Source organism: Anguilla anguilla, chromosome 16, assembly GCF_013347855.1.
Source record: "Anguilla anguilla isolate fAngAng1 chromosome 16, fAngAng1.pri, whole genome shotgun sequence".
NCBI lineage: Eukaryota > Metazoa > Chordata > Actinopteri > Anguilliformes > Anguillidae > Anguilla > Anguilla anguilla.
Window position 1 is genome coordinate 26186925 of NC_049216.1, and position 12176 is coordinate 26199100.

The window sequence follows — 12176 nt, forward strand, 5'->3', positions numbered from 1 at the left end:
TGCTTTCAGGTTAAAGTGTAGAGACAAGGTGAAGCTCCCTGTTACTATATTTGTTCGCGCTTTCAGAAACAATGCCTGCTGAGCGGAGAAATGGAGATTTTTCTCATTAAAGTCCTCATTACCGAGACTGAGGGGCCTCCACTGGGCTGCATAATTATCCACCGTCCCACAGCCTGTGCTCTGCCCTGAGAGAGGAGCAGATCAGTGGAGCTGACAGAGGAGACCCAGGAGAGAGTGGCCCCACATTTTCTCCCTTCTCTCCACAGACAATTACAGGAGAACCACCTCATGTCACCACCCCAACCCTATCTGAAAACACCGTCTCATGGAAAGATCCAGGTAGCATATTGTACTAGGTTCCATGCTTTTGGCTGTTTCTATTTATAGCTGACCCATTCATGTCTACTTTGAATATATGCTGCATTTCAATGGTCTAATGGTGAATGGAACAGCAGCTCCACTCTCTGACACATAGTCCAAACAGCGTGTGAACTTTTCTAAAATGAACCACTGATGAACACATCCACAAAACCTGTGTATACTAAATACAGTATATTAAAAACCAGTGGTAACCAACCCTGTTCCTGGAGATCTACCTTCCTGTAAGTTTTCACTCCAACCCTAACAAAGCTCACCTTATTCAACAACTAAAGGTTTGTATTGAGCTCCAAATTAGTAGAGTCAGGTGTGCCAAATTAGGGTTGAAATGAGAACCTACAGGATGGTAGATCTCCAGAAACAAAACAAAACAAGCTTTGTGTACTTCTTTTTATGTCTCTCCAAACTGCTTACTTCCTAGCATTACTGGATTGATTTCTACACCCACAGCAACCTAACTTCATAGATACTACAAAACCATATGTTGCAAAAATATTGTGTTGAAATAAAAGACACAACTGAATCAAATTCAACGGTTTCATTTCTACATTGTAGTGGTTTTGTTATATAGGTTAAGGGGAAAATGTATCACTACATTATTACTGACACAATGAAGAAAGTGCTAAAATGTGCAAAACAAGACAAAACACAAAGTTGAAAAAGTAGTTAAAGAATAGTTCAGCATTTTTCTTTTTAAAGACGTGATTTCTTCAGTCAGAAGAAGGTGGATGTTGTGGTGGGAGTGTGTTCCCTCAGATGGGCTAGGTTTGCATGCAGTAAAGAACCCTGAGAGTAATGCACAATGAATACAAATAACCACAGGGGAGTTGAGCTGCTCATATGAATAATACAGTACAGGGGCTGTTCCCAGAGTTGAGCCAATCTGTACCCATGCTGACAGTATGTCTGGGTATCTTAGCTGCGATGGCCCGTTTTGTGTGTGTGTGTGTATGTGTGTGTGTGTGTATGAACTTGTAATACTATCTTTGTGGGAACCAAATGTCCTCACAAGGATAGAAAGATGAGGAAAATGTATATTTGTGAGGACCTTTTGCTGGTCCCCACAAGGTCAAGAGGTTGTTTAGGGTTAGGATTTAGGGTTAGGGTTAGGGTTACAATTAGGTTAAGGTTAGGGTCAAGGTTAGGCATGTAGTGGTTGGGATTAGGGTTAGGGTTAGAGGTTATGGAATGAATGTAGTCAATGGGAAGTCCTCACAAGGATAGCAGTACGGGACTGTGTGTGTGTGTGTGTGTGCTTGTGTGTCTGTTCGGGCGAGAAAGACCTAATGGCCTTGCTGTGGGTGGACTGACACGCTTTAGGATGGGGGAAGACAGGGGGGTGGATGGTTTGCTGTAGCCCAGCCTCCCTCCTGAAGCTGCACCACAAATAGTTACCTGGGTCTGCCTGTGTGCATGACTTCATTTGTGCCCTCTAAATCAACCGTAATATCTCTCCAGCACCGTCTGGATAATTTGTGATTTGTAATTACTCTCAGATTACACTCAGGATGTATTAAGCTTCCATCCAGAGAGTGTTTACTTTGTGAAAGGGTGAGATGTGGTTGTCTGGGTTTCCCTGGAACAGCTGGCTGAGAGTCATTCCCACCTCCCTCACAGGTTCTGTCCAAAAGCTACTGAGCGAAAGCTACGTAGTTAAAGCTACAGAGCTGCTCCTTCTGTCTGTCAGGACAACAGTCCCCTTATTGCTGGGTTCCCCAAACATTTTCATCCGAAACCTCCACCCTGTATCCAACATAGTATTTATATGAAAATATATGGGGAAATAGGAGTAGTGGGTTATGCCTGTTTGAAAAACAGACATGGATATGAAAATAATAATGGCAAAAAAAGAACGGGGACAAAAACCAAGAAAGGGGAAACATGCGATGAAATTCCAAATAATGGAAATATTTTTGGATCAGTTTTATTTTTAGAGCAAGGTTGACAGTTGTAAAATCCAAAAAAAAGTAGTCACCTATCTGTGACCTATCTGTGACCTAAAAAGTAGTCACTTATCTATTTGTGGCAACTGATAACACAAAAGGTGTTTTTTTCCATAAGAAATTATAGAGGATTTTGCCTGTCCTTTTCACTGTGTCTTTTAGGGCATGGAGAAGTTGGGTGGTGTAGATCATTTTGGAGAGATGAGTGTTTAAAAGTTATGGTAAAAGTTATGAATGGAGAAAGAAGCTGTGTTATGAGTAACAAGGAGAAATTGGGCACCCTTGATAAATGCCCCAGTTTAGCTTGAATGAATGTGTTGTGGAAGTTTAATTGTGCACCTTTGAGGCTTGAGGGTCCATTTTGGAAAATTTGAAGATTTATAATAGTAATTCATTAAACATGAAACCATAAGAAAAACATTTTGCTGAGGACCTCCTTTTGCAGACCCCTAGGGGTCCCTAAACCCCTTAGTTTGTGAGTTGGTTCATTTTTTGGTTCAGGCTGAAGTTTAGCCTGATTCACTGTGAACAGAATTCTTCTTTTCCTCTTCAGGGCAGTGCAGAGTTTACAGGCTGTTTCTCTCTACATATGTTTCTCATACAAATGCTCAGCATTTCTCAGGGGCTGCATTTTGTGTGTGTTTTTTTCTTTTCTCCCTTCCATAAAGCTATATCACTCAAATATTGTCAGAAGACAGTCTTGACAGCAAAGCGTTTTGTTTGTACGTTCAGAACTTACCATTCCAACAAGCATAACTTCAACCAGCAATAATTGTAGTTTTATTTTGGGTTGTTTCACATACACGTGGTTGCTTGTCTGCCTTTATCATTGGATGGTACTCCTGAGGAGGTGGGGGAGTGACAGGAAGTAAAGCTCACGTGGTTTGCGTGACTGATGAGGATTAGGTAAGTCCCACTGTTCACCAGAGCCCATGCTTGTGTTTGTGAGTGCAGGTATCTGTTTCTCATCAGGTCAAACAGGAGTCACGAAACCTTGGGCCAAGCTCAAAGCCAGGGACAGCTGACAGGATCTAATTAGCGCAAAGGAAAAAACATTTAATCATGGGAAGGATCTCTGCACTACAGCCTGTGGGTAGGTATCTGCTTCCTGTTATGAGTTTGCTGTGTAACTCCTTTTTTTGTGGCAGCACAATGTTACCTTGTGGGGACAGTGTTTTGGTCTCATCATGGCACACAGTATGATGCTGTGTCCCCAGAATGCTCCCAGTATGGAAATGGGGACCTTACAGTGCCTGGTCAAGGTTCTGTAGGATAATGAGGGCAATGTTCAGTGCAACGCCCCCCCCCCCCCCCCCAAACTCTCCACGTTTACTGCACAGGACTCATCCTGGTACACTCACCCCCCCCATCTGACTCTCACTCACCCCATGACTCCTGCCCCCCGGTACAGAGCGTTCGCTCTCCCCCACTCCTCCTGCGGGGACGGGACCTCGGGTGAAAGAGAATTTTCCGGTTATCGCATCCCATTTAAATGCAGCCAGCGCTAACTTATTGTGCGATTTCTCCGAGGCCAACATTCTAAATCGGGCGGAGAAAAAGAGCAGCATGGTCGGAGACAAAAAAAAGGGAGATGTAGAGGGAAAGGGAGAGGGAGAGTGGAAGAATAAGCAAGCGGAAGGCAGAATTTGAGCGTGGAGAGGTTGAGCGTGTTTAAGATGGTGTGCACCACTCATCTTGTGGACAGCCATCTGATGTCTCCTCATTTTTAAGATTTCCCTTACTTTATGCTGGGTTGGCAATGACTCCAAATGTGTTCATGCTCTGCTTTGCCCCCCTTACATATTAGCATGTATTCACATGCCATTTAAAATGGGAACGTGATGGATGGTGCATGCCCCATACATTTGAGCTGGTACAAACGGACTTCTGAAGAATACCTTTTTACATGCCACGTTTGTGCCATCAGAGCCAATCCTCTGCCCTGTGCTTGTACCCTGAGGGGTAGCGGCAAGCTGAATTCAAAATGAAGCTTCGAAAACATTCATCAATAGTTGGGGGATTTGTAGTCTGCACAGTGCGAAGACGCATAATCTCCTCAGTGTATGGAAAAGCCGCATTTTAAGGAAAGCTCTGAGAAAGAATGTAGAATGTGCAAGGGACGGTAAAATGTGCGAACCCTGTGACGAGACGGCTTGCAGTGATCAGTGCCTTCCGGAGCAGGCGCTGTGGGACAGGAGCCGTTTTTTCAAGCCAGCTCCGAATACCTTCCCGCGAGCCGACAGTCACACCCTAAACTCGCAGCGGGGCATGCAACTCGGAGCGCCTTTGTCCACTACCAGACAGAATGCCCTTCTCCCTTTGTGATTAAAAAACACCATAAATCCCCTGCTCTCTCCCTGCTGCCGAGACGTTCGGTGTATTTCTCTTCGGAGAAGAATGTCCCAGCTCTCCCTCCCATGTGCTCAGCCCAGGCAGCGAGACTGAGTTATCATAACTCTGGCTAGGGGCTGTCTAATTATTGACAAATGACAGTGCCATGAAGGCTGTAGTATAAACATAAATTATAGTATTACTAGTGGTTATATTAAGTGTAATAATTTGTCTCCCGTGGTTTACTATTGAGATTTACAGCTGTTACAAGCTGCCGTAATGAGTTTTTCTTTATTTATTTATTTTTATTGCTCACTTAAGAATGTTAAGTGCCCTTTCTAGGTGTTCATCTTACTTCCAAATGGTTTTATTTTCCAATATAGGAGATAGGAGAGCAATGTAATTACATGTAATTTCCTAATTTATGTTTGCTTCGTGTCAGCATTTGTCCTTGAACTGCTCCAAGTTACAACGGCATTTTATCTGAGTAATGAAATGCTCAAAAAGCGAGGACAGGTTTTTTTTTTTGTTTGTTTGTTTTTTTTTTGTAGAAAGTTATTCGCCGGGTGGACAGTTCTTTGTTCAGCAGACAGCTAATAGTCCGTCCCTCTACCAAACCAAAGTGCATGTTTATTTAACCAGTGGCGAAAACTGTGAGTTCTTCTCCACAGTGTGCCATAACGCATCTTGATGCATCATATATAATGCATACATAAGGCGTCGTTTTTTTCTTCTGAAGACAGTTTGAATGCATTATTGTGGCGTAACATTTTTTCTCGTGACTTGTGTGTCACAGTTCAGTTCCGGTTACCTACCTCCGCACCTGCTGGAGCATCAGTTTGACAGGTCACGTGTGTCCGTCACTGCCGAGTTCCACTTGAATTTCAGAAGTGCTTATTTGCATCCATGATGAGTTAATATCCTCGGGGCGAGTCACGGGACGCCAAGGAAAGTCATACAAGGGAACATTTAATCCAGCAGCACACAGGATTGGATGGAGTAAACCGTGCTGGGCAGAGGAAAAACAGTCAAACCTGTTGACTGGGCTTGTACTGCCCAACGAAGAGGAGCTGTCCTTTACTATTGGTGCTGAAACATTCAGCAAACTGGGACGACTGAGACGGGGCTCTACAAATAAGTTGCTTTTGTGTGTCTACGTGTTGAATTTAACATTAGTTTTTCGATTAGGCTAATTTGATCCATATCGTGGGATTTCCGTTAACACATCTCACTTCTTCAGTACGGCCGGGCAGCCAATTTGTACTTCTTGAGCACAGTATTACTAAAGGGGACCGAGAGAACCGCAAAAAATGGCTTTCATGGTAAAACACGTGGTAGGGGGACAACTGAAGAACCTGACCGGGGGTTTGGGAGAGGAAAAACCCGAAGCAGAAAAGTCTGAAGCCGCGGCACAAGGAATGACCCAGGAAGAGTTTGAGCAATACCAGCAGCAGTTAGTGGAAGAAAAGTAAGAAAAAACACACGTTACTTTTACATTTGATCTTTGTCTTGCATTGTTTTAAGTATCTGAATTATACAATAGGCTACTTAACTGCCCTGTGAATGATTACTAGAGCTGTAATCTCGTCTTGCTAGTTGCTCTTTCCATCTCTGCGGCTTTTTCCAAATTTATCTTGGTCTCAGCTCGCGTGTGGACTTCCCACTAGGGTCCACCCAAAATGATGTTTTTCTCTGGTAATATTTACATGCTGTATATACATATTTGTTAACACATAATAACGTAGTCCATTGGAACATTAACAGCCAGCGCTGTAAAGCATGTTTTGGAGATAATGTAAAAAAAAATTAAAAAAAAAAAATTATTCATTAAATATATTTATATTTTCTGTAAAACCATAGTAGGCTACTATACGCATTTTTAAAAGATACATTTTATGCATTTAATCTTGATCGCAAGCGCTGTAAAACTACATGTTAAATTACATTTGTGTTGAAAGGTTACGCTGTAGTAGTTGATTCCTTCATCTCTTGTGTAATTACCACAAAAGGCTTATTAAAGCTCCACGGACTTTTCATGGAGGTTTACTGTAAGCTACTTTCATGTGTCGCACAAAATAAATTATCATTAAAATTTTATGGGACCCCCATGGCTTCTCGTTTTTATCTTCTGATCCATGTTTTATCTCAATCTTGTTATTTCCTTTTTGTATAAACCTGTAGCCTACAACCCAGTGAGCACAAGCCCGAATCTAGACGGAATCTAGACGTGTAGAGGGGTGGAAATCTCGGTTGAGAGATGTTTTTTTTTTTTTTTAATTACATGAACGCACTTGGTTAGCTCAAGTTAGCTCAATTTAGTTCAGGTTTTACCTGGATGAAGTCTGGCTATGGACTAGTCGGCTAGAAAACTTTCACTTTTCAACCAAATAGCCGGCTGCAGGCCTAAATTCGGTGATAACCCGACTACATTTGGCAACCTAGTCCGTTTATTCCGTCTAGATTCTGGCATGTGCTCATTGGGAAATAACAAAAATAAATAAATAAATTTGGGCTATTGATAACAAATATCCACGCATGAGTTCAACGACTTTGGTACTGAAATATGCTGACGAAGTTGGCGGTGTGTTATTATTAACCTTAAAGCTGTTGGACTCTTTAACCATAAATCAGCAGTCTAAAACACATAAGTTCGACATTTTATATGTTATACCACCATATGACCTATCCGTAACTGCTCGGTACGTGTAGGACTTGATTTATTGCGAGTAACTGAGTGGTCAGTAGTCTCTATGTGAGGGAGTAAAGTCGAAAGCAGAAGTGTATCCAATAGGGCATACTTGCTGGTATGTATAAATCAACCTTTTATAGTATGTCAACCTGTGAGTATAAATTTGGGGCTGGTTTAGCTGGGTAGCTCTACCCTTGGCTAAATATCTCAATACAGCAATGACCTTGAGCTTCATCCACATCAGAACATTGGGACTTTCATATAAGAGGTTTAACTCTCCCTCCAGCTTCTGCCTGCTACTCTGTGTTGTGTGAAAACCAAATGCAGTTGATGGATTAAATATATAGAACAAACCATATGTTAAATACAAGAGCGTCATGATCTCCTACGCAGAACTGGATTGTCAGGTATTAGGGTTTAATAAGAACCGGGGGGGCGGGGGGCAGGCATACAAGCTGGTGACAGAATACTTGCTTGTATTTAATCCAATGTGTTTGTGCATGAAAGCCCTCAGTGATCCATAGTGTTCCTCATTGCGATGGTAGATAAGAGCCACGCAGAGGAGCCAGGGGCCAGAAACAACATCTGAGAAAAGCCATCCAGGCATGCAGTAAAAGTGAGGAGTTTTGGAGTATTGGATAAAAATGAGCCCTCACCATCTTGTTCTCGAATTGGCTCCTCCCACATTATGTCTTGCATGATGTCACAGAAATGGGGAAAGTAGATGTGCGATGTAGTCTAGATTTGTGAGTTTTGGAATCTAGAAACTGTCAACTGTACCTTCCCTCACTCCACCATATAAAGAGTCTGATAAAAATAAAAATAAAAAAACTACCCACAAATGAAACATATGCTACATCCCCTCTTTAGATGTAAATCTCTATGTCATGGCTCAAGTTTCTGAAATAGTGGCTCCTGACTGCGCTCTGCTGGTCAAAGACAATAATTCGGAAAATTTGCATTAGAACTAACCTATCCAGGGTGGATTCCTGCCTTCAGCCCAATGCATGCTGAGATAGGCTCCAGCACCACCTGTGACCCTGCCCAGGATAAATGGGTAGAGATAATGGATGGATGGAAGCATTGGAACTAAAAATGACTCCAAATTTTTTCATGGTATTTTAAGTATCAGTCAATTATAAATGTAAATCTTGAAATTAAATAATAATAAATTGTAAAATTGATGGAAATAATGGTTTGATCAGTGGAACAGTGTAAGTGTAAATTTAGCTTTGGAGATGTGGTGTGTGTTAGTTTTAGCAGTGATTGTTACACTGTGTTGTCTTGGCAAAGCTGACATGCTCTGAGATGAGGATTCTGAAGGACCAGTGTTGAGTCCTGTGTGCTGTACTGTGTAACCTTTTAGCACACGCAAAAGTAATAATACGACCAATGATTGGTGAAAAACAAATACCATGGCCAATTATTGGTATTGGTCTTGCGTGTACTTAGAAGGTTTTGGACATGCTAAAGGTTTTAGTAAGGCCAAATGTATTAGGCCACTTGTAGTTTAAAAGAAACTTTAGGTAGAGAAGGATTCAGTTAATATATGCACATTTACTGAATAACAAACCAAAGAGCAAACCTTTGTTTCAATTTCTACTTACAATAACACAAAACAATTGCATAAAAGTAATCTTAGTCATGATTTTCCTCAAAATAGCCTCCTTTGACTTAATTCCAATTAAATTAATTGCCGGAAATCTATCCAATCATTTTGAAAGTGGGAGGTAGAGAGGGTAATTAAATTTAGCGAAATCTTATCTCCAAAAATGAAGGAGTTCGGCTTCGATGTGCAGGGCCAAGTAAACACTGAGGCAAGAGGGTTATTCGCACTGAGAAATTGTGATTAAGATTTCCAGGTGCAGTGTTCAGTACACACGCAGAAGGTTCTAGCTGATGGGCAGCAATATTAACAGAAGAAAACAAATATCTTGTGTTGTCTAGCAAGAGAAACAATCATAAAACTTCCCCACAACTACAGCAAGAACCCAATGCAACTAGAGAGAAACCAATTTCCCAGACTACAGTGAAACAGCAACTACAGTCTGTTGGTCAAAACAAGAAGAAAACTTGTGGGCAAAGTGTCATCAACACTGGACCAAAAAGATTTGGAAAAGGCAGGTGCATGTCCTTTTAGACCAGCAAATCATAGTTGACATTTCACTGTAGTTAGAGAACTGACTGCTTTGAGTTGCTTCTGTAGTTGTGGTGCACTTTTACGTTTTTATTTTTTTCTCAAATACATAATGAAAAACATTAAATTGTTGTTTATTGATTAGCAGCTATGGTTACCACTGTTGCTGTCATGCTTTGTGACATTCCTAATGCTGCACAGCGGATTTATTGAGGGTTAAATCCTGCAAGTTATTAGTAGATATTGTTGACATGTAGATATTGTATATATTGATTGACAAAGGCTTTTGCCGAAAATATAAAACATTGTTGGATTATTTTCCCAGGAAGTGGGTGGAGTTCCTGCGATTATGTGTGTGTACATCCTGAAGCATTTGCTTGTTACACTAATTGTGGTGTCTTTTTTTATTATTTTTTTATCCAGGATGGAACGTGATGCCAGTTTTGCTCAGAAAAAAGCAGAACGTGCAACAATCAGAACACACTTCCGTGAGAAGTACAGGCTACCAAAAGTAAGACATGTGTTTTCTGAGACACTTCTGGCTAAATATTTGATAACATAAACAGACAATGCAAGCACTGTGGAATTTTCTAAAGTAAACTAAGAAGTGAGCATCCAGCATATTTTTAATATTACAAATGTTCAGTGAAACAGTAATTTCCTGTTGAAGGCTGCATTAGTTGTTATTCTTCTTACTTTAATGCTGTATATCTCTTCCTGTCTTCATTTGTCTTCTTTGTCCCTCCCTGTTCCTGACACTCTCAGTTTCCCTTGTGTGTGTGTGTCATTGTCTTCCCCTCATTTACAGCTTGTTGTTTTCTCCCTCAGAATGAGCTGGATGAGACCCAGATCCAGCAGGCAGGCGATGATATTGAGCTGCCCACAGAGCTGGCCAAGATGATCGCTGAGGACAACCAGGAAGAGGAGAAGAAGCAGTCCATCATCGGGCAACTGACCAACATCCAAAACGTGGATCTGGATCAGCTGAAGGACAAGGCCCAATCCACACTGGAGGACCTTAAGCAGTCTGCAGAGAAGTGCACTCTCATGTGATTCGATCACTCCAGGACAATCATACCATAGACTATCACACACACACATTCAGTTGTGTACTCATAAACAGCTTCTGTTTAGATTCCACATGAAGATGATAATTAATAAATGCATATTTACAAAACCAATATATTCCCCCTACTCATATATATATATATATATATATATATACACACACACACACACACATGCACAGATTTTGTTGAGGGGGGATTTATTGACAGATATGCACTTAGCCATTTCCCAGTTAAGATAAATTAGTATGTACACTACTGAGCATTGATATTTACGCATGAACTGGTAGAATAAGGCTAACTCAGATCATCTGGGCACACAGGAAGGGCTTACTACTGAGTCTGAAGGGGTCTATTACCATAAGACTAAGTATCAGTATCCTCCTAAAGAAATTATTGTGAGCCTAGTTATAAACATTAATGGAATAATTTGCAACATAAACTCATGATTGAAACTGACAAATTGATAAATAAATGTATCTTAAAAGGAAAACTCATTTCAAAAATTACTCATAATATAAATTTTTTAGTCATGTAAAATAAATGAAGAGCTAGCTTATGCACTGTTGTTGTTGACCCCCCAGGTCTTTATTCAATATCTGGTTGTAGTTTGTATTTTTATCCATGTCTCCATTGCAGTCCACAGACTACTGACTGCTCCCATGATTCTCTGTGGCTCACAGACACCTGACACTCATAAATCCCTCCTTTTCAGTGCTACCATTTTGTGCTGTCACTTTGGTATTACTTAGCTGTAATGAAGTTGTCATGTGTTGATTTTAAGAGTTTATTCTTCTGGCTGAGATTGTTTCTCATATTGCTTAAAATGTGTAAGCACACTTAAAGCGTTGTTGTTTATCCATATCATTGTAGCTTGTTCATACAGAGTTCAGTAAAAACAGCGATTTTGGATGCAACAGAAGGACACATATGTTACAGCCGTCAAGGTAACCGTCTGTAAATTTGTAAATACTGTTGTTTGTGTATTCATTCTCTGACAGAAGCAGGACTGCGGCTTACAAAAAAATTTCTCTTTTCCAATCATGATTTCCCAGAGGAAAGTAGCTCTTTTATCATTTTGTTCATTGTTGTGCGGGTATCCTTTTGTGATTTTGGCGACACCAAATATTTGATGGACTGATTAAAAAGCATTAAATGAGTTTGAAAATATTGCACTCTGGTTATTATTAAAACATTATTTGAACACAAGGGGGGGCCATAAATACGTTTTATAAAGCGTCGCTCTGAAGTTCTTGTCCCCTTCACTTCTGAATGGTGGTGTCAAAAGACTCAACTGAGGAGGAGAGAGAGAGCGCACGCACGCGCGCGCGCGACTAAAAGCATCGCAACAAGATTCGAGATAAACAATTTTCTAACATTAATTATTAAGCATTATGTAGGCTATACAGACTTTTTGTAATACTTCTATTGAGACTTTTGTGTTTAATATGCCGAGTTTAAACATTTGGTGGTCACGTTGTTTATATTTAAATGTAGCCTACACTTTGATATGGCAGAAAAATAATCATTTCTACAGTTATGTTTTTTTTTGTTTGTTTGTTTTTTTATATCAGCATTGCTGCTGTTGACACAGACAGTCGTATGTACCGTATTATTATTCTATTCCCTCA

General features: G+C 40.7%; 1 protein-coding gene across 1 annotated transcript; it reads left to right on the forward strand.

Moving 5' to 3' along the window:
* Window positions 1-5555: 5555 nt before the first annotated feature.
* On the forward strand, window positions 5556-11717 carry LOC118214972 (complexin-3-like). Its single transcript, XM_035395285.1, has 3 exons — window positions 5556-6120; window positions 9902-9989; window positions 10307-11717. Exons 1-3 carry the CDS (start codon window positions 5963-5965, stop codon window positions 10529-10531), a joined length of 471 nt encoding a protein of 156 aa, XP_035251176.1. The 5' UTR covers window positions 5556-5962; the 3' UTR covers window positions 10532-11717.
* The last annotated feature ends 459 nt before the right edge of the window (window positions 11718-12176 follow it).